The following is a 23,159-nucleotide window of genomic DNA, read 5'->3' on the forward strand; positions in this document are numbered from 1 at the left end:
AGAAGAAGAAGGAGAAGAAAATAGACGAATTTTGGTGCAGAATACCATATGTGTGAATGCTTTGGAGCCTTCACACATCAATTATTGATATTTGGCAATACTGGCCGTGTGTTGAGTTGGTATCGAATCAGTGCAAGAATGTGCGGTATCGGCCAGCCCGTGTGTTTCCTCTTTGCACCGGAAGTGAACTGTTACTGTTATTATTATTCTTGGAACTCTTATGTCAGCGTCGAAGAACCCTGACAAACAACACAAATGTGATGACGTTCTGTCAGAAAGAAAGACGAACGTCAGAAACGCCCACGTTGACATTTTGAACGGTTCCACTAATGAACGCCGCCAAAGCGCATATGTCGCGCGATATGGAGTCACGTGACTGTATGAGACGACGTAAAGATTGTTTTTTTTGTTCTCCCCCTCCCACCGGGTGAAATATAGTTCAACGTTTTGTCACAATAATGAATTTGGACACCGTGTAGAATCAACAAGTGTCGCTAAAAATGTCAGGTAAGTTCAAGTCGATGTTATTGTAACGTCGACCTGGTACGTGACGTCACTGTCAATTCAACTGTAACTTAATGTAAAAAGCCTGCCTTAATATAAATATTAATTTCTGTCAACTCTTCACAAGTCGGTTTTTGTTTTATTATTCGTATTTTACCAACATTTCGTCTTACAAAAGTCAACGCTGGAATATTTTACATTCATTAAACTGAATATTCAGGCATAAATAAGCACAGATTTTTGCAAAATAAACATATAACAAGAGTATAGAGGCCAGCTTCTGCCACTAAAACATTACGTAATGGTAAGTTTTAATTTTGAAAGAAACAGTCATAATTATCAAGTAATAACAAGTCAAAATTATTAGATAAAAAGCCGCAATTATGTGTTAAAAACGTCTTAACTCTGAGATAAAATAATTATGTTTATCTTATCTCATAATTTTCTTTTTTTTTATCAGCTGGCCAATCTACAGAGTGCTTATTATGCCTGAATTTATTATTTACACGTTATTGAAAGTCTTAAGTATGAGATACAATAATTATGACTTTATTATCTTATAATTTAGATTTTATGATTTTTTTTCCTCAAAATTTTGATTGTTTATCTCATAATTATTAGTGGCAGGCTTCAATATTCTTATTATATTTTAATTTATTTATGTTTATATCATTATGAGATAAAATGATGACTTTTTGTCATGCAATTTGGACTTTTTATTTCATGACTATACATTGCTATCTCATAATTTGGGCTTTTTATCTCATAAGTTGGACTTTGATGCCTCATAATTGAATTTTTTTTATTTTTATCAATCATCAATCATTCAATGTTTACTTATATAGCCCTAAATCACGAGTGTCTCAAAGGGCTGCACAAGCCACAACGACATCCTCGACTCAGATCCCACATCAGGGCAAGAAAAAACTCAACCCAATGGGATGACAATGAGAAACCTTGGAGGGGACCGGAGACCCCCCCAAATCTCCACCCCCACACTCCGCGGGCAATGGACGTCGAGTGGATCTAGCATAATATTGTGAGAGTCCAGTCCATAGTGGATCTAACACAATAAAGTGAGAGTCCAGTCCATAGTGAGGCCAGCAGGAGATTTTTAGCTCATAATTATGACTTTCAATCTTATGATTATGGCTTTTTATCTCATAATTTCAACTTTTTGTCTCATAATTATGACTTTTTGTCACATAATTATGATTTACAATTGGGACATGTATATATATATATATATATATATATATATATATATATATATATATATATATATATATATATATATATATATATATATATATCAACTTCAGATCTATTATCAATTATAAGTTTGTCATTATTTTTTTTTTAATGTTTTTTTTATTTGTTTGTTAAAAAAAAAAACGTTGTTTTTTTTATACGGCAAACACACAAAATATGCAATATTTCCCCCAAAAACAATTTCAAAGTGGAACATTTTGATTTGAAGTAATTGGAGCCTTAAATATTTATTGGATGTTTGACATATACAGTCCAGAAATACAATTAGACACATGTCACATGTTCTTTTCTCTCTCCCCCAAACAAGTAACCCACAAAAAATATGTATGAAATAAAATAAAAATAATAAACTTGGAAAGAAAACATGCATGAGTCAAATAAGTACAGGCAAATATGGACATAAAGCCACAGACAACTGCCCTCCTGAGTGTCCTCACCAGGGTGCAACGATACACAACAGCAGACAAAGGGCTCATCAATTATTAGAGCTGGGAATCTTTGGGCACAACACGATTTGATTCGATTCCTGGGGGTAAGGATTCGATTAAAAATCAATACTTTTTAAATAACATTGGGTGCCAGTTCTATTATTAACTACATCCATCTCCATCCATCTTCTTCCGCTTATCCGAGGTCGGGTCGCGGGGGCAGCAGCCTAAGCAGGGAAGCCCAGACTTCCCTCTCCCCAGCCACTTCGTCCAGCTCTTCCTGTGGGACCCCGAGGCGTTCCCAGGCCAGCCGGGAGACATAGTCTTCCCAACGTGTCCTGGGTCTTCCCCGCGGCCTCCTACCGGTCGGACGTGCCCTAAACACCTCCCTAGGGAGGCGTTCGGGTGGCATCCTGACCAGATGCCCGAACCACCTCATCTGGCTAATCTCGATGTGGAGGAGCAGCGGCTTTACTTTGAGCACCTCCCGGATGGCAGAGCTTCTCACCCTATCTCTAAGGGAGAGCCCCGCCACCCGGCGGAGGAAACTCATTTCGGCCGCTTGTACCCGTGATCTTGTCCTTTCGGTCATAACCCAAAGCTCATGACCATAGGTGAGGATGGGAACGTAGATCGACCGGTAAATTGAGAGCTTTGCCTTCCGGCTCAGCTCCTTCTTCACCACAACGGATCGATACAGCGTCCGCATTACTGAAGACGCCGCACCGATCCGCCTGTCGATCTCACGATCCACTCTTCCCTCACTCGTGAACAAGACTCCGAGGTACTTGAACTCCTCCACGTGGGGCAAGATCTCCTCCCCAACCCGGAGATGGCACTCCACCCTTTTCCGGGCAAGAACCATGGACTCGGACTTGGAGGTGCTGATTCTCATCCCAGTCGCTTCACACTCGGCTGCGAACCGATCCAGCGAGAGCTGAAGATCCTGGCCAGATGAAGCCATCAGGACCACATCATCTGCAAAAAGCAGAGACCTAATCCTGCAGCCACCAAACCAGATCCCCTCAACGCCTTGACTGCGCCTAGAAATTCTGTCCATAAAAGTTATGAACAGAATCGGTGACAAAGGGCAGCCTTGGCGGAGTCCAACCCTCACTGGAAACGTGTCCGACTTACTACCGGCAATGCGGACCAAGCTCTGGCACTGAGCATACAGGGAGCGGACTGCCACAATCAGACAGTCCGATACCCCATACTCCCTGAGCACTCCCCACAGGACTTCCCGAGGGACACGGTCGAATGCCTTCTCCAAGTCCACAAAACACATGTAGACTGGTTGGGCAAACTCCCATGCACCCTCAAGGACCCTGCCGAGAGTATAGAGCTGGTCCACAGTTCCATGACCAGGACGAAAACCACACTGTTCCTCCTGAATCCGAGGTTCGACTATCCGGCGTAGCCTCCTCTCCAGTACACCTGAATAGACCTTACCGGGAAGGCTGAGGAGTGTGATCCCACGATAGTTAGAACACACCCTCCGGTTCCCCTTCTCAAAGAGAGGAACCACCACCCCGGTCTGCCAATCCAGTGGTACCGCCCCCGATGTCCACGCGATGCTGCAGAGTCTTGTCAACCAAGACAGCCCCACAGCATCCAGAGACTTAAGGAACTCCGGGCGGATCTCATCCACCCCCGGGGCCTTGCCACCGAGGAGCTTTTTAACTACCTCAGCAACCTCAGCCCCAGAAATAGGAGAGCCCACCATAGACTCCCCAGGCACTGCTTCCTCATAGGAAGACGTGTTGGTGGGATTGAGGAGGTCTTCGAAGTATTCCCTCCACCGATCCACAACATCCGCAGTCGAGGTCAGCAGAACACCATCCTCGCCATACACGGTGTTGATAGTGCACTGCTTCCCCTTCCTGAGGCGGCGGATGGTGGTCCAGAATTGCTTCGAAGCCGTCCGGAAGTCGTTTTCCATGGCCTCACCGAACTCCTCCCATGTCCGAGTTTTTGCCTCTGCGACCGCTGAAGCCGCACACCGCTTGGCCTGTCGGTACTTGTCCACTGCCTCAGGAGTCCTATGAGCCAAAAGAACCTGATAGGACTCCTTCTTCAGCTTGACGGCATCCCTCACCGCCGGTGTCCACCAACGGGTTCTAGGATTACCGCCACGACAAGCACCAACTACCTTGCGGCCACAGCTCCAATCAGCCGCCTCGACAATAGAGGCGCGGAACATGGTCCATTCGGACTCAATGTCCAGCACCTCCCTCGTGACATGTTCAAAGTTCTTCCGGAGGTGGGAATTGAAACTCTCTCTGACAGGAGACTCTGCTAGACGTTCCCAGCAAACCCTCACAATGCGTTTGGGCCTGCCAGGTCTGTCCGGCATCCTCCCCCACCATCGCAGCCAACTCACCACCAGGTGGTGATCGGTAGAAAGCTCCGCCCCTCTCTTCACCCGAGTGTCCAAAACATGAGGCCGCAAATCCGATGACACAACTACAAAGTCGATCATGGAACTGCGGCCTAGGGTGTCCTGGTGCCAAGTGCACATATGGACACCCTTATGTTTGAACATGGTGTTCGTTATGGACAATCTCTGACGGGCACAAAAGTCCAATAACAAAACACCGCTCGGGTTCAGATCCGGGCAGCCATTCTTCCCAATCACGCCTCTCCAGGTTTCACTGTCGCTGCCAACATGAGTATTGAAGTCCCCCAGTAGAACGAGGGAATCACCCGGGGGAGCACTCTCAAGTACTCCCTCGAGTGAATCCAAAAAGGGTGGGTACTCTGAGCTGTGGTTTGGCGCGTAAGCGCAAACCACAGTCAGGACCCGTCCCCCCACCCGAAGGCGGAGGGAAGCTACCCTCTCGTCCACCGGGTTGAACGCCAACGTACAGGCTCTGAGCCGGAGGGAAACAAGAATTGCCACCCCAGCCCGTCGCCTCTCACTGCCGGCAACGCCAGAGTGGAAGAGAGTCCAGCCCCTCTCGAGAGAACTGGTTCCAGAGCCCTTGCTGTGCGTCGAAGTGAGTCCGACTATATCTAGCCGGAACTTCTCCACCTCGCACACTAGCTCAGGCTCCTTCCCCCCCAGCGAGGTGACGTTCCACGTCCCAAGAGCTAGCTTCTGTAGCCGAGGATCGGACCGCCAAGTGCCCTGCCTTCGGCTTCTGCCCAGCTCACATCGCACCCGACCTCTATGACCCCTGCTATGGGTGGTGAGCCCATTGGAGGGGGGACCCACGTTGCCTCTTCGGGCTGTGCCCGGCCGGGCCCCATGGGGACAGGCCCGGCCACCAGGCGCTCGCCATCGTGCCCCACCTCCGGGCCTGGCTCCAGAGGGGGGCCCCGGTGACCCGCGTCCGGGCGAGGGAAATCTGGGTTCCTTGTCAGTGTTATTCATAGAGATCTTCGAGCTGCTCTTTGTCTGATCCCTCACCTAGGACCAGTTTGCCTTGGGAGACCCTACCAGGTGGCATAGAAGCCCCCGGACAACATAGCTCCTAGGATCATTGGGACACGCAAACTGCTCTACCACGTTAAGGTGGCAGCTCAGAGAGGAGATTATTAACTACATTCCTCCATTAAATAGGTAAACAGCTGTGACACATTTCTATATTACAAAATCAAAACCTGTCAAGTTGGCACTTTGTGTAATTCGTAAGTAAAAACAGAATACAATGATTTGCAAATCCTTTTCAACTTATATTCAATTGAATGGACTGCAAAGACAAGATATTTAATGTTCCAACTGAGAATTTTTTATTTATTTTTGCAAATAATCATTAACTTAGAATTTAATGGCAGCAACACATTACAAACAAGTTGTCACAGGGGCATTTTTACCACTGTGTTACATGGCCTTTCCTTTTAACAACACTCAGTAAACGTTTGGGAACTGAGGAGACACATTTTTGAAGCTTTTCAGGTGGAATTCTTTCCCATTCTTGCTTGATGTCCAGCTTAAGTTGCTCAACAGTCCAGGGTCTCTGTTGTGGTATTGTACGCTTCATAATGAGTCATACATTTTCAATGGGAGACAGTTCTGGACTACAGGCAGGCCTATCTAGTACCCGGACTCTTTCACTGCGAAGCCACGCTGTTGTAACTCGTGGCTTCGCATTGTCCTGCTGAAATAAGCAGGGGCGTCCATGATAACATTGCTTGGATGGAAACATATGTTGCTCCAAAACCTGTATGTACCTTTCAGCATTAATGGTGCTATATAAGTTACCCATGCCTTGGGCACTAATACACCCCCATACCATCACAGATGCTGGCTTTTGAACTTTGCGCCTATAACAGTCCGGATCGTTCTTTTCCTCTTTGTTCCGGAGGACACGACGTCCACAGTTCCCTAAAACAATTTGAAATGTATACTCGTCAGACCACAGAACACTTTTCCACTTTGCATCAGTCCATCTTAGATGAGCTTGGGCCCAGCAAAGCCAACAGCGTTTCTGGGTGTTGTTGATAAATGGCTTTCACTTTGCATGGTAGAGTTTTAACTTGCACTTACAGATGTAGCGACGAACTGCAGTTACAGACAGTGGTTTTCTAAAGTGTTCCTGAGCCCACGTGGTGATATCCTTTACACACTGATGACGCTTTTTGATGCAGTACTGCCTGAGGGATCAAAGGTCCGTAATATAATCGCTTATGTGCAGTGATTTCTCCAGATTCTCTAAACCTTTTGATGATATTACGGACCGCAGATGGTGAAATCCCTAAACTCCTTGCAATAGCTCGTTGAGAAATGTTGTTCTCAAACTGTTCGACAATTTGCTCACGCATTTGTTCACAAAGTGGTGACCCTCGCCCCATTCTTGTTTGTAAATGACTGAGCATTTCATGGAAGCTGCTTTCATACCCAATCATGGCACCCACCTGTTCCCAATTAGCCCGTTCACCTGTGGGATGTTCCAAATAGGTGTTTGATGAGCATTCCTCAACTTTCTCAGTCTTTTTTGCCATTTGGGCCAGCTTTTTTGAAACACGTTGCAGGTATCAAATTCCAAATGAGCTAATATTTGCAAAAAATAACAAAGATTTCCAGTTCGAACGTTAAGTATCTTGTCTTTGCAGTCTATTCAATTGAATATAGGTTGAAAAGGATTTGCAAATCATTGTTTTCTGTTTTTATTTATGATTTACACAATGTGCCAACTTTACTGGTTTTGGGTTTTGTAATTTCAGTCCAGCTTTGTGTTATTCGAGACAACATTGTAATATTTTATTGTTACATTTCACCTGTTTAATCTTGCATTCCACTTTTTAATAGTATTTTGGTCTGTTCTGATTGCCGTCTTTCCGTCTCATTAAATCCAACATGTACGAGGAGCAGAGTTACCGATAGGGGAAGACTGGTCAGTAAGGCTGGGATAGAAGCGTGTAATAGCGTTGAAAAAGCGGATATTTCCTGATTATGTTATCCCACAATCAGAGTCTTGGGGAAGAAGAGTGGATGCTTTTCAGGCCTCGGCAGCGCCAATGGATGATGTCGCCGATTTTGCCGGGAAGGCTGTGGAAGCTGGACAGCTGCTAATGGTTTCCAACGGTTGGGAAAACAAAGTAATTTTGATCTATGAGCTAATGCTAACAAATCTTACAGGGTTCACTGCGGCATTCGCGACGCCGTCTAGTGACGGGAGGCTCATAACGCTATTTTATAGCATTAACAAAAAGCAGAGGGACTGCCCGTATCTTAGAATACTCGTAAGTAAGTCGGTACATTTTATTTATTTTACAGATAGAAATCACAAAGCCACGACAGGCACCAATCCTAGAACCTGTTGGTGGACACCGGCGGTGAGGGATGCCGTCAAGCTGAAGAAGGAGTCCTATCGGGTTCTTTTGGCTCATAGGACTCCTGAGGCAGTGGACAGGTATCGACAGGCCAAGCGGTGTGCGGCTTCAGCGGTTGCGGAGGCAAAAACTCGGACATGGGAGGAGTTCGGGGAAGCCATGGAAAACGACTTCCGGACGGCTTCGAAGCGATTCTGGACCACCAGCCGCCGCGTCAGGAAGGGGAAGCAGTGCACTATCAACACCGTGTATGGTGAGGATGGTGTTCTGCTGACCTCGACTGCGGATGTTGTGGATCGGTGGAGGGAATACTTCGAAGACCTCCTCAATCCCACCAACACGTCTTCCTATGAGGAAGCAGTGCCTGGGGAATCTGTGGTGGGCTCTTCTATTTCTGGGGCTGAGGTTGCTGAGGTAGTTAAAAAGCTCCTTGGTGGCAAGGCCCCGGGGGTGGATGAGATCCGCCCGGAGTTCCTTAAGGCTCTGGATGCTGTGGGGCTGTCTTGGTTGACAAGACTCTGCAGCATCGCGTGGACATCGGGGGCGGTACCTCTGGATTGGCAGACGGGGGTGGTGGTTCCTCTCTTTAAGAAGGGGAACCGGAGGGTGTGTTCTAACTATCGTGGGATCACAATCCTCAGCCTTCCCGGTAAGGTCTATTCAGGTGTGCTGGAGAGGAGGCTACGCCGGATAGTCGAACCTCGGATTCAGGAGGAACAGTGTGGTTTTCGTCCTGGTCATGGAACTGTGGACCAGCTCTATACTCTCGGCAGGGTCCTTGAGGGTGCATGGGAGTTTGCCCAACCAGTCTACATGTGCTTTGTGGACTTGGAGAAGACATTCGACCGTGTCCCTCGGGAAGTCCTGTGGGGAGTGCTCAGAGAGTATGGGGTATCGGACTGTCTGATTTTGGCGGTCCGCTCCCTGTATGATCAGTGTCAGAGCTTGGTCCGCATTGCCGGCAGTAAGTCGGACACGTTTCCAGTGAGGGTTGGACTCCGCCAAGGCTGCTCTTTGTCACCGATTCTGTTCATAACTTTTATGGACAGAATTTCTAGGCGCAGTCAAGGCGTTGAGGGGATCCGGTTTGGTGGATGCAGGATTAGGTCTCTGCTTTTTGCAGATGATGTGGTCCTGATGGCTTCATCTGGCCAGGATCTTCAGCTCTCGCTGGATCGGTTCGCAGCCGAGTGTGAAGCGGCTGGGATGAGAATCAGCACCTCCAAGTCTGAGTCCATGGTTCTCGCCCGGAAAAGTGTGGAGTGCCATCTCCGGGTTGGGGAGGAGACCCTGCCCCAAGTGGAGGAGTTCAAGTACCTCGGAGTCTTGTTCACGAGTGAGGGAAGAGTGGATCGTGAGATCGACAGGCGGGTCGGTGCGGCATCTTCAGTAATGCGGACGCTGTATCGATCCGTTGTGGTGAAGAAGGAGCTGAGCCGGAAGGCAAAGCTCTCAATTTACCGGTCGATCTATGTTCCCATCCTCACCTATGGTCATGAGCTTTGGGTTATGACCGAAAGGACAAGATCACGGGTACAAGCGGCCGAAATGAGTTTCCTCCGCCGGGTGGCAGGGCTCTCCCTTAGAGATAGGGTGAGAAGCTCTGTCATCCGCGGGGAGCTCAAAGTAAAGCCGCTGCTCCTCCACATCGAGAGGAGCCAGATGAGGTGGTTCGGGCATCTGGTCAGGATGCCACCCGATCGCCACCCTCGGGAGGTGTTTAGGGCACGTCCGACAGGTAGGAGGCCACGGGGAAGACCCAGGACACGTTGGGAAGACTATGTCTCCCGGCTGGCCTGGGAACGCCTCGGGATCCCCCGGGAAGAGCTGGACGAAGTGGCTGGGGAGAGGGAAGTCTGGGCTTCCCTGCTTAGGCTGCTGCCCCCGCGACCCGACCTCGGATAAGAGGAAGAAGATGGATGGATGGATGGAAATCACAAAGCGTTGCACAAAACAGGTGATTTAAAACAACAATTCAATCAAAACAAGGGGCAACATCATAAAAATGATTTTAAAAAATGTGGATTAAAATGATAGTTAAAAGGTTCATTAACTAAAAGCTTTACTAAAAAGCGAAGTTTTTTTAAAGATTCAACACCGTCAAGTTCGCAGAGGGACTGGTGCAAGTTATTCCAGAGTCTGGGGGCTATAGCCTGGAATGCCAATTTTAAAAGGAGTTTTTGGAATCTTTAAGAGACCCTGGCCTGAAGACCGAAGGCGGCGCCCCAAAGTGTAGGGGCACAACAAATCAGTGGTCCACTGAGGTTCCCCGCCATGCAACGGGACTAAAATCTTTAACTGGAAGCCAATGAAGACTTGGTAGAAGGGGAGTAATGTGGACTGTTCTGAGTGCTCCGGTCTGGCAGATGCATTTTGTACAGTCTTTTGGGGCGGCATGGCGTAGTGGGTAGAGCAACCGTGCCAGAAACCTGAGGGTTGCAGGTTCGCTCCCCGCCTCTTACCATCCAAAAATCGCTGCCGTTGTGTCCTTGGGCGGGACACTTCACCCTTTGCCTCTGGTGCCGCTCACACCGGTGAATTGAATGATGAATGATAGGTGGTGGTCGGAGGGGCCGTTGGCGCAAATTGCAGCCACGCTTCCGTCAGTCTACCCCAGGGCAGCTGTGGCTATGAAAGTAGCTTACCACCACCAGGTGTGAATGAATGATGGGTTCTACATGTAAAGCGACTTTGGGTACTTAGAAAAGCGCTATATAAATCCCAGGTATTATTATTATTATTATTAGTCTGTAGACTCTTTAGAGTTGTCTTATTGAAACAAGTGAAAACAGAATTGCAATAGTCAATGTGAGACAAGATAAACGCGTGAATGATCATTTCGAGATCCGATTTTGACAACAGATTTCCCACTTTAGAGATATTTCTCAGGCGATAAGAGCGGTTTTTGGTCAGTTGACGACAGTGAACCTCCAAAGAAATTGACCGATGAAACACAACCGCAAGGTTTCTGAGGCTGGTTTTAACAGATGCACCCAGAGCACCAAGGGAGTTCTTGATCACGGGGATCTGTTGATCGGGAGCAATGATAAGAGATTCCGTTTTGTTAAAATTCATCTGAAGGAAATTCGCTACAGAAGCTAGCTCTTGGGACGTGGAACGTCACCTCGCTGGGGGGGAAGGAGCCTGAGCTAATGCGCGAGGTAGAGAAGTTCCGGTTGGATATAGTCGGACTCACCTTGACGCACAGCAAGGGCTCTGGAACCAGTTCTCTCGAGAGGGGCTGGACTCTCTTCCACTCTGGCGTTGCCAGCAGTGAGAGGCGACGGGCTGGGGTGGCAATTCTTGTTGGCCCCCGGCTCAGAGCCTGCATGTTGGAGTTCAACCCGCTGGACGAGAGGGTAGCTTCCCTCCGCCTTCGGGTGGGGGGACGGGTCCTGACTGTTGTTTGCGCTTACGCGCCAAACAGCAGCTCAGATTACCCACCCTTTTTGGATTCACTCGAGGGAGTACTTGAGAGTGCTCCCCCGGGTGATTCCCTCGTTCTACTGGGGGACTTCAACGCTCATGTTGGCAACGACAGTGAAACCTGGAGAGGCGTGATTGGGAAGAATGGCCGCCCGGATCTGAACCCAAGTGGTGTTTTGTTATTGGACTTTTGTGCCCATCACGGATTGTCCATAACGAACACCATGTTCAAGCATAAGGGTGTCCATATGTGCACTTGGCACCAGGACACCCTAGGCCGCAGTTCTATGATCGACTTTGTAGTTGTGTCATCGGATTTGCGGCCTCATGTTTTGGACACTCGGGTGAAGAAAGGGGCGGAGCTTTCTACCGATCACCACCTGGTGGTGAGTTGGCTGCGATGGTGGGGGAGGATGCCGGACAGACCTGGCAGGCCCAAACGCATTGTGAGGGTTTGCTGGGAACGTCTGGCAGAGTCTCCTGTCAGAGAGAGTTTCAATTCCCACCTCCGGAAGAACTTTGAACATGTCACGAGGGAGGTGCTGGACATTGAGTCCGAATGGACCATGTTCCGCACCTCTATTGTCGAGGCGGCTGATTGGAGCTGTGGCTGCAAGGTAGTTGGTGCCTGTCGTGGCGGTAATCCTAGAACCCGTTGGTGGACACCGGCGGTTAGGGTTGCCGTCAAGCTGAAGAAGGAGTCCTATCGGGTTCTTTTGGCTCATGGGACTCCTGAGGCAGCGGACAGGTACCGACAGGCCAAGCGGTGTGCGGCTTCAGCGGTCGCGGAGGCAAAAACTCGGACATGGGAGGAGTTCGGGGAAGCCATGGAAAACGACTTCCGGACGGCTTCGAAGCGATTCTGGACCACCATCCGCCGCCTCAGGAAGGGTAAGCAGTGCAATACCAACACCGTGTATGGTGCGGATGGTGTTCTGCTGACCTCGACTGCGGAAGTTGTGGATCGGTGGAGGGAATACTTCGAAGACCTCCTCAATCCCACCAACACGTCTTCCTATGAGGAAGCAGTGCCTGGGGAATCTGTGGTGGGCTCTCCTATTTCTGGGGCTGAGGTTGCTGAGGTAGTTAAAAAGCTCCTCGGTGGCAAGGCCCCGGGGGTGGATGAGATCCGCCCGGAGTTCCTTAAGGCTCTGGATGCTGTAGGGCTGTCTTGGTTGACAAGACTCTGCAGCATCGTGTGGACATCGGGGGCAGTACCTCTGGATTGGCAGACCAGGGTGGTGGTTCCTCTCTTTAAAAAGGGGAACCGGAGGGTGTGTTCTAACTATCGTGGGATCACACTCCTCAGCCTTCCCGGTAAGGTCTATTCAGGTGTACTGGAGAGGAGGCTACGCCGGATAGTCGAACCTCGGATTCAGGAGGAACAGTGTGGTTTTCGTCCTGGTCGTGGAACTGTGGACCAGCTCTATACTCTCGGCAGGGTCCTTGAGGGTGCATGGGAGTTTGCCCAACCAGTCTACATGTGCTTTGTGGACTTGGAGAAGGCATTCGACCGTGTCCCTCGGGAAGTCCTGTGGGGAGTGCTCAGAGAGTATGGGGTTTCGGACTGTCTGATTGTGGCGGTCCGCTCCCTGTATGATCAGTGTCAGAGCTTGGTTCGCATTGCCGGCAGTAAGTCGGACACGTTTCCGGTGAGGGTTGGACTCCGCCAAGGCTGCTCTTTGTCACCGATTCTGTTCATAACATTTATGGACAGAATTTCTAGGCGCAGTCAAGGCGTTGAGGGGATCCGGTTTGGTGGCTGCAGGATTAGGTCTCTGCTTTTTGCAGATGATTTGGTCCTGATGGCTTCATCTGGCCAGGATCTTCAGCTCTCACTGGATCGGTTCGCAGCTGAGTGTGAAGCGACTGGGATGAGAATCAGCACCTCCAAGTCCGAGTCCATGGTTCTTGCCCGGAAAAGGGTGGAGTGCCATCTCCGGGTTGGGGAGGAGATCTTGCCCCAAGTGGAGGAGTTCAAGTACCTCGGAGTCTTGTTCACGAGTGAGGGAAGAGTGGATCGTGAGATCGACAGGCGGATCGGTGCGGCGTCTTCAGTAATGCGGACGCTGTATCGATCGGTTGTGGTGAAGAAGGAGCTGAGCCGGAAGGCAAAGCTCTCAATTTACCGGTCGATCTACGTTCCCATCCTCACCTATGGTCATGAGCTTTGGGTTATGACCGAAAGGACAAGATCATGGGTACAAGCGGCCGAAATGAGTTTCCTCCGCCGGGTGGCGGGGCTCTCCCTTAGAGATAGGGTGAGAAGCTCTGTCATCCGGGGGGAGCTCAAAATAAAGCCGCTGCTCCTCCACATCGAGAGGAGCCAGATGAGGTGGTTCGGGCATCTGGTCAGGATGCCACCCGAGCGCCTCCCTAAGGAGGTGTTTAGGGCACGTCCGACCGGTAGGAGGCCACGGGGAAGACCCAGGACACGTTGGGAAGACTATGTCTCCCGGCTGGCCTGGGAACGCCTCGGGATCCCCCGGGAGGAGCTGGACGAAGTGGCTGGGGAGAGGGAAGTCTGGGCTTCCCTGCTTAGGCTGCTGCCCCCGCGACCCGACCTCGGATAAGCGGAAGAAGATGGATGGATGGATGGATGGAAATTCGAGGACAACCAGTTTTGGATACTTGTACGTTGAGGTACCACAGTAGAACGTTTTGTAACTGAATTATTTTTGTCTCCAGCAGGTTCTGCACTGTTCATTCAGTTGGGGAAATATTGCTAGAAAACCCACCCTAGCCTGTACATCATGTCCAATAACAGTGAGTCCATAAAGGTAGTGGTCCGTTGTCGTCCTATGAATGAGAAGGAACGGGCGGCCACATTTGAGAGTGTGGTCTCTGTGGATGTCAAGTTGGGGCAAATAATTGTCAGGAACCCTCGGGATTCTTCGACCTGCAAACACTCCAAAGTTTTCACATTTGATTCAGTCTACGATTGGAACTCAAAGCAAATAGATCTATATGATGAAAGCTTTAGGCCCCTCGTGGATTCCGTTCTTCAAGGATTCAATGGGACTATCTTTGCATATGGACAAACCGGCACGGGGAAAACATACACCATGGAGGGTGTACGAAACAACTCAGAGAGGAGAGGAGTCATCCCCAACTCTTTTGACCACATCTTCACTCACATCTCGAGGTCTCAGAATCAGCAGTACCTGGTGCGAGCGTCATATCTGGAAATTTATCAAGAAGAAATGAGAGATTTACTCTCCAAGGACCAATCGCGTCATCTCGAGCTGAGAGAGAGGCCGGACATAGGTGTTTACGTAAAAAATCTGTCGTCTTTTGTCACTCGTAGTCGAGAGGAGATTGAGAATGTTATGAATGTCGGCAATCAGAATCGTTCTGTGGGCGCCACCAACATGAACGAACACAGCTCTCGCTCTCACGCCATCTTTGTGATCACCGTGGAATGCAGCCAACTGGGGGTGGACGGCGACAACCACATTCGAGTTGGCAAACTCAACCTGGTGGATCTAGCCGGTAGCGAACGGCAGACCAAGACAGGAGCTCAGGGGGAGAGGCTGAAGGAAGCTACCAAGATCAATCTGTCACTTTCGGCTTTGGGGAACGTCATATCCGCTCTGGTGGACGGCAGGAGCAGTCACATCCCTTACAGAGATTCCAAACTGACACGCCTCCTACAGGACTCTCTCGGGGGCAACGCCCGCACTGTCATGGTGGCCAACATCGGCCCGGCGTCCTACAACGTCGAAGAGACTTTAACCACGCTGCAGTATTCCAACCGAGCAAAGAACATCCAGAATACGCCATGCGTCAATGAGGACCCCAAGGATGCCCAGCTTCGGAAGTTTCAGGAAGAGATTGCGAGGCTGAAGGAACAGCTGGAGAAGCGTACAGGAAAGAAAATCAGGAGGCAAAGGAGGAAGGCGGGGGACTGTAGCAACGATGAAGAGAGCGGCGTCGAGGATGAGGACGACAATGTCGATTATTGGAGGGAGCAGACGGAGGAATTGGAGAGAGAGAGGAAAGCGATCATGGAGGACCACAGCCTGTTGGCAGAAGAAAAATCACAACTCCTCCTCGAGAAGGAGAGGAAAATCAAAGACCTGAAGAAGGAGCAGAAAGAGGGAGAGCTGCTCGCGGCCAAGATTAAGGTAAGACCACAATTTCTGTGGTTTTGATCCACTTTTTTCAGATCAGCTCCACAGCTCAAACATAGGATCTACTTTTGGCGAGATTCAGCTATTGTTGGCTCCGTCGGCAGGTCAATATAGACCAGGAGTGCTCAAACCTTTTGCCTCCAGGGGCCAAAGTGAAAATGTGCCAATGTGCTAGGGGCCAAACACAATTAGCCTAAAATAAAATTCCTGTAATTAGTGGCAAAAGCATTGATAGATGGCAACTAGTAAGCCTTGCAGACATCAATGATTGTGTTAGCCTTAGGGTTGTCCCGATACAACTTTTTACCGATATTGATGCGATACGATATCAGCAGGAATCATACATACTATTATTATTTTGTAATGTGCAATTTCAAAAAAGATTTGATCAAGTGAAATGAGTCAAACAAAAACCAATAGTAACTATGAAAAACACTAACATATTTATTATTAACCGCCTGGAATGGACTTATGCTGTCTTTAGGTTGAAGTGGAGTAGTAATTGTTTTTTTGGGGACACCCAGTGGTCACAATTATTCATGACGCTGTAAGCTGAATGATGCGGACACGTTTGTTACTGGATACTTTCGAATATGCTTCTGTCTTGGTGACTTTGTATGTGTAGGTAATATGTAACTATGATTATTAGATTCTAGTTTATATTGACACAACATTTAGATGTTAACTGGCTACAAACACTCTGCGGGACTGCTTGTATCGCACATGATATCACACACAAGCAAATACTCTGCAGGGCTGCTTGTATCGCACATGATATCACACACAAGTAAATACTCTGTAGGACCGCTTGTATCGCACATGATATCACACACAAGTAAACACTTTGCAGGACTGCTTGTATCGCACATGCTATCACACACAAGTAAACACTCTGCAGGACTGCTTGTATTGCACATGATATCACACACAAGTAAAACACGCTGCAGTACTTGTATCACACATGGTATCACACACAAGTAAACACTCGGCAGGGTCATTTGTATCTCACATGATATCACACACAAGTAAACACGCTGAAGGAACGTTTGTATCACACATTATCACATACAAGTAAACACGCTGAAGAACCGTTTATATCGCACATCATCACACACAAGTAAACACGCTGCCGGACTGCTTGTATCACACATTATATCACACACAAGTAAACACGCTGCAGGACTGCTTGTATCGCACATGATATCACACACAAGTAAACACGCTGCAGGACTACTCATATTGCACGTGATATCACACACAAGTAAATACTCTGTAGGACTGCTTGTATCGCACATGATATCACACACAAGTAAACACTCTGCAGGATTGCTTGTATCGCACATGCTATCACACACAAGTAAACACTCTGCAGGACTGCTTGTATCGCACATGATATCACACACAAGTAAAACACGCTGCAGTACTTGTATCACACATGGTATCACACACAAGTAAACACTCTGCAGGGTCGTTTGTATCGCACATGATATCACACACAAGTAAACACGCTGAAGGAACGTTTGTATCGCACATTATCACATACAAGTAAACACGCTGAAGAACTGTTTGTATCGCACATGATATCACACACAAGTAAACACTCTGCAGGACTGCTTGTATCGCACATGCTATCACACACAAGTAAACACTCTGCAGGACTGCTTGTATCGCACATCATATCACACACAAGTAAAACACGCTGCAGTACTTGTATCACACATGGTATCACACACAAGTAAACACTCTACAGGGTCGTTTGTATCGCACATGATATCACACACAAGTAAACACGCTGCCGGACTGCTTGTATCACACATTATATCACACACAAGTAAACACGCTGCAGGACTACTCATATTGCACGTGATATCACACCCAAGTAAATACTCTGTAGGACTGCTTGTATCACACATGGTATCACACACAAGTAAACACTCTGCAGGGTCGTTTGTATCGCACATGATATCACACACAAGTAAACACGCTGAAGGAACGTTTGTATCGCACATTATCACATACAAGTAAACACGCTGAAGAACCGTTTGTATCGCACATGATATCACACACAAGTAAACACTCTGCAGGACTGCCTGTATCGCACATGCTATCGCACACAAGTAAACACTCTGCAGGACTGCTTGTATCGCACATGATATCACACACAAGTAAACACGCTGCCGGACTGCTTGTATCACACATTATATCACACACAAGTAAACACGCTGCAGGACTACTCATATTGCACGTGATATCACACACAAGTAAATACTCTGTAGGACTGCTTGTATCGCACATGATATCACACACAAGTAAACACGCTGAAGGAACGTTTGTATCGCACATCATCACACACAAGTAAATACTCTGTAGGACTGCTTGTATCGCACATGATATCACACACAAGTAAACAAGCTGAAGGAACGTTTGTATCGCACATCATCACTTACAAGTAAAACACGCTGCAGTACTTGTATCACAAATGGTATCACACACAAATAAACACTCTGCAGGGTCGTTTGTATCGCACATGATATCACACACAAATAAACACGCTGAAGGAACGTTTGTATCGCACATTATCACATACAAGTAAACACGCTGAAGAACCGTTTGTATCGCACATTATATCACACACAAGTAAACACTCTAGAGGACTGCTTGTATCGCACATGCTATCGCACACAAGTAAACACTCTGCAGGACTGCTTGTATCGCACATGATATCACACACAAGTAAAACACGCTGCAGTACTTGTATCACACATGGTATCACACACAAGTAAACACTCTGCAGGGTCGTTTGTATCGCACATGATATCACACACAAGTAAACACGCTGCCGGACTGCTTGTATCACACATTATATCACACACAAGTAAACACGCAGCAGGACTGCTTGTATCGCACATGATATCACACACAAGTAAACACGCTGCAGGACTACTCATATTGCACGTGATATCACACACAAGTAAACACGCTGCCAGATGGCTTGTATCACACATAACATCACACACAAGTAAACACGCTGCAGGACTGATTGTATCGCACATGATATCACACACAAGTACACCTGCTGCAGGCCTGCTTGTATCGTGCATGATATCACACACAAGTAAATACTCTGCAGGACTGCTTGTATCGCACATGATATCAGACACAAGTACACACGCTGCATGACTGCTTGTATTGCACATGATATCACACACAAGTACACACGCGGCAGGACTGCTTGTATCGCACATGATATCACACACAAGTAAACACACTGCCGGACGGCTTGTATCGCACATGATATCACACACAAGTAAACACACTGCCGAACGGCTTGTATCGCACATGATATCACACACAAGTACACACGCTGCAGGACTGCTTCTATTGGAGCTAAAATCAGAAAGTTTAAATGCAAGCCGATATAATCTGATACTTGTTTTTTTGTTGTTGATATCGTCCTGATATCCAATATCAATAATGGCTTAGGACATCCTTGGTGATCTTAAAAGAAGGTCAGTATGAATACATTTGAGAAGTCACCTTATGGCGCGCCAAACCAAACAAATCAACAAGCCAAATTTGGGCCCCATTTTGGGCTCCCCTGATGCAGATAGTCTTTAAAACAACACATTTTTGACAGGTGCCTTTCCCGAGAAGCACTTAACATGGATGTACTAACACGAGTACCAGCACAACGTGTTGCAGTTGTACTGTACTGGAACAGCAGCCGTTGGTGTTTCCAACATGTCACCCCTCTGATGTAGCCATTATTATTTATTTCCACTGCAGACCATGGAGAGTAAACTTCTGGTCGGAGGCAAGGACATCGTGGATCATACCAACGAGCAGCAGAGGATGCTGGAGCAGAAAAGGCAAGAAATAGCAGAGCAGGTAGGAATAAGTCGCTGTATGACTGCATCACCTGTGTTTGGCTGTCGTACATCTTGGCATCAATCTGTGTACAAAACCCAAAACCAGTGAAGTTGGCACGTTGTGTAAATGGTAAATAAAAACAAAATACAATGATGTGCAAATACTAAAGATTGATACTGTTGTAGATATTCATTTTTGTGTGACTACTTTGGATTGTTTTATGACATGTTTGTGTGTCCTCTCAATTACTCTGTTGATGCATCATTAATTTACCGTTTTTTTTCGGAGTATAAGTCGCACCGGAGTATAAGTCGCACCTGCCGAAAATGCATAATAAAAAAGGAAAAAAACATATATAAGTCGCACTAGAGCCCGGCCAAACTATGAAAAAAACTGTGACTTATAGTCCGAAAAATACGGTATGTACAAAACCCAAAACCACACATTGGCACATTGTGTGTAAATAAATGGTCAATAAAAACAGAATACAATGATTTGCAAATCCTTTTCAACCTATATTCAATTGAATGGACTGCAAAGACAAGAAACCTAAGGTTTGAACTGGAAAACGTTGTTATTTTTTGCAAATATTAGCTCATTTGCAATTTGATGCCTGCAACATGTTTCAAAAAAGCTGGCACAAGTGGCAAAAAAGACTGAGAAAGTTGAGGAATGCTCATCAAACACTTATTTGGTACGTCCCATCTACTGTCCGTAATATCATCAATAGGTTCAGAGAATCTGGAGAAATCACTGCACGTAAGGGATGATATTACGGACCTTCGATCCCTCAGGCGGTACTGCATCAAAAAGCGACATCAGTGTGTAAAGGATATCACCACATGGGCTCAGGAACAATTCAGAAAACCACTTTCAGTAACTACCGTTCGTTGCTACATCTGTAAGTGCAAGTTAAAACTCTCAAGACACTTTACCCACCTGCTCCCAGTGCCACCCACACTGGTTTAAATGTACCGGTAACTTAGATATTGGGTTTCACTCTGTAAAGCGCTTTGAGTCACTAGAGAAAAGCGCTATATAAATATAATTCACTTCACTTCACTTCACTACTATGCAAAGCAAAAGCCATTTATCAACAACACCCAGAAACGCTGCTGGCTTCGCTGGGCCCGAGCTCATCTAAGATGGACTGATGCAAAGTGGAAAAGAATGATCCGGATTGTTCTAGGCGCAAAGTTCAAAAGCCAGCATCTGTGATGGTATGGGGGTGTATTAGTGCCCAAGACATGGGTAACTTACACATCTGTGAAGGCGCCATTAATGCTGAAAGGTACATACAGGTTTTGGAGCAACATATGTTGCCATCCAAGCAATGTTATCATGGACGCCCCTGCTTATTTCAGAAAGACAATGCCAAGCCACGAGTTACAACAGCGTGGCTTCATAGTAAAAGAGTGCGGGTACTAGACTGGCTTGCCTGTAGTCCAGACCTGTCTCCCATTGAAAATGTGTGGCGCATTATGAAGCCTAAAATACAACAAAGGAGACCCCGGACCGCTGAACAACTTAAGCTGTACATCAAGCAAGAATGGGAAAGAATTCCACCTGAAAAGCTTCAAAAATTGGTCTCCTCAGTTCCCAAACGTTTACTGAGTGTTGTTAAAAGGAAAGGCCATGTAACACAGTGGTAAAAATGCCCCTGTGACAACTTTTATGCAATGTGTTGCTGCCATTAAATTCTAAGTTAATGATTATTTGCAAAAGAAAATTACGTTTCTCAGTTGGAACATTAAATATCTCGTCTTTTCAGTTTATTCAATTGAATATAAGTTGAAAAGGATTTGCAAATCATTGTATTCTGTTTTTATTTACATCTAACACAACGTGCCAACTTCACTGGTTTTGGGTTTTGTACAAACTCTGTTCCGAACAGGTTTTTTTATAAAGCCAATTCTGATCATTGATATTGATCACATGTCTTAACTGTAAATGTTTGAATGTATTTATGTGCTAATAATAGTGTGACAATATGAATGAATGATGGGTTCCCACTTCTCTGTGAGCGCTTTGAGTATCTAATAATAGAAAAGCGCGATATAAAATCTAATCCATTATTATTATTATTATTATTATTATTATCAACACAATCTTTTGATATAGTTCCTTATTCTCTTTCATTTCGTACATTTGTTTGATCCAAACAAAGTAAATAGTACACAATAAGTAAAAAAAAGAAGAAGTAAAAACTACCATTTACTACTCTTTTAAATACTTTGCTTTTTGTCATTTTCTGACTTTCTGCGGTAACGCGCTTCCATCTGCACTTCCTGAACTTTACAAAGCACTTGTTTCTTTTCTTGCTTGTGTGTTACATATTATGGGTGTCAAATTGTTTTATTTTAGAATGAATGGCAATTGTTAAGAGGGGAGGAGTATATTTACAGCTAGAATTCACCAAGTCAAGTATTTCATATATATATATAAGAAATACTTGACTTTCAGTGAATTCTAGCTATATATACAGGTAAAAGCCAGTAAATTAGAATATTTTGAAAAACTTGATTTATTTCAGTAATTGCATTCAAAAGGTGTAACTTGTACATTATATTTATTCATTGCACACAGACTGATGCATTCAAATGTTTATTTCATTTAATTTTGATGATTTGAAGTGGCAACAAATGAAAATCCAAAATTCCGTGTGTCACAATATTAGAATATTACTTAAGGCTAATACAAAAAAGGGATTTTTAGAAATGTTGGCCAACTGAAAAGTATGAAAATGAAAAATACGAGCATGTACAATACTCAATACTTGGTTGGAGCTCCTTTTGCCTCAATTACTGCGTTAATGCGGCGTGGCATGGAGTCGATGAGTTTCTGGCACTGCTCAGGTGTTATGAGAGCCCAGGTTGCTCTGATAGTGGCCTTCAACTCTTCTGCGTTTTTGGGTCTGGCATTCTGCATCTTCCTTTTCACAATACCCCACAGATTTTCTATGGGGCTAAGGTCAGGGGAGTTGGCGGGCCAATTTAGAACAGAAATACCATGGTCTGTAAACCAGGCACGGGTAGATTTTGCGCTGTGTGCAGGCGCCAAGTCCTGTTGGAACTTGAAATCTCCATCTCCATAGAGCAGGTCAGCAGCAGGAAGCATGAAGTGCTCTAAAACTTGCTGGTAGACGGCTGCGTTGACCCTGGATCTCAGGAAACAGAGTGGACCGACACCAGCAGATGACATGGCACCCCAAACCATCACTGATGGTGGAAACTTTACACTAGACTTCAGGCAACGTGGATCCTGTGCCTCTCCTGTCTTCCTCCAGACTCTGGGACCTCGATTTCCAAAGGAAATGCAAAATTTGCATGGTTGGGTGATGGTTTGGGGTGCCATGTCATCTGCTGGTGTCGGTCCACTCTGTTTCCTGAGATCCAGGGTCAACGCAGCCGTCTACCAGCAAGTTTTAGAGCACTTCATGCTTCCTGCTGCTGACCTGCTCTATGGAGATGGAGATTTCAAGTTCCAACAGGACTTGGCGCCTGCACACAGCGCAAAATCTACCCGTGCCTGGTTAACGGACCATGGTATTTCTGTTCTAAATTGGCCCGCCAACTCCCCTGACCTTAGCCCCATAGAAAATCTGTGGGGTATTGTGAAAAGGAAGATGCAGAATATATATATATATATATATATATATATATATATATATATATATATATATATATATATATATATATATATATATATATATATATATATGTATTATATAAATAAATATATATTATAT

General features: G+C 46.4%; 1 protein-coding gene across 2 annotated transcripts in view; it reads left to right on the forward strand.

The window, feature by feature from the left end:
* Positions 1–331: 331 nt before the first annotated feature.
* LOC133570635 (kinesin-like protein KIF3B) overlaps positions 332–23,159 on the forward strand; it is a 47,435-nt gene continuing 24,607 nt past the window's right edge. Inside the window, exons 1-3 of one of the 2 annotated variants that reach the window (XM_061923330.2) lie at positions 332–507; positions 14,097–15,535; positions 19,328–19,429. In XM_061923330.2, the coding sequence (XP_061779314.2) occupies positions 14,162–15,535; positions 19,328–19,429 (1,476 nt within the window). In that variant the 5' untranslated portion in view covers positions 332–507; positions 14,097–14,161. The remainder of the gene's footprint in view (positions 508–14,096; positions 15,536–19,327; positions 19,430–23,159) is intronic. The other variant, XM_061923329.2, reaches the window with a different exon arrangement.

This window comes from Nerophis lumbriciformis, linkage group LG01 (genome assembly GCF_033978685.3).
Source record: "Nerophis lumbriciformis linkage group LG01, RoL_Nlum_v2.1, whole genome shotgun sequence".
Taxonomy (NCBI): Eukaryota; Metazoa; Chordata; class Actinopteri; order Syngnathiformes; family Syngnathidae; genus Nerophis; species Nerophis lumbriciformis.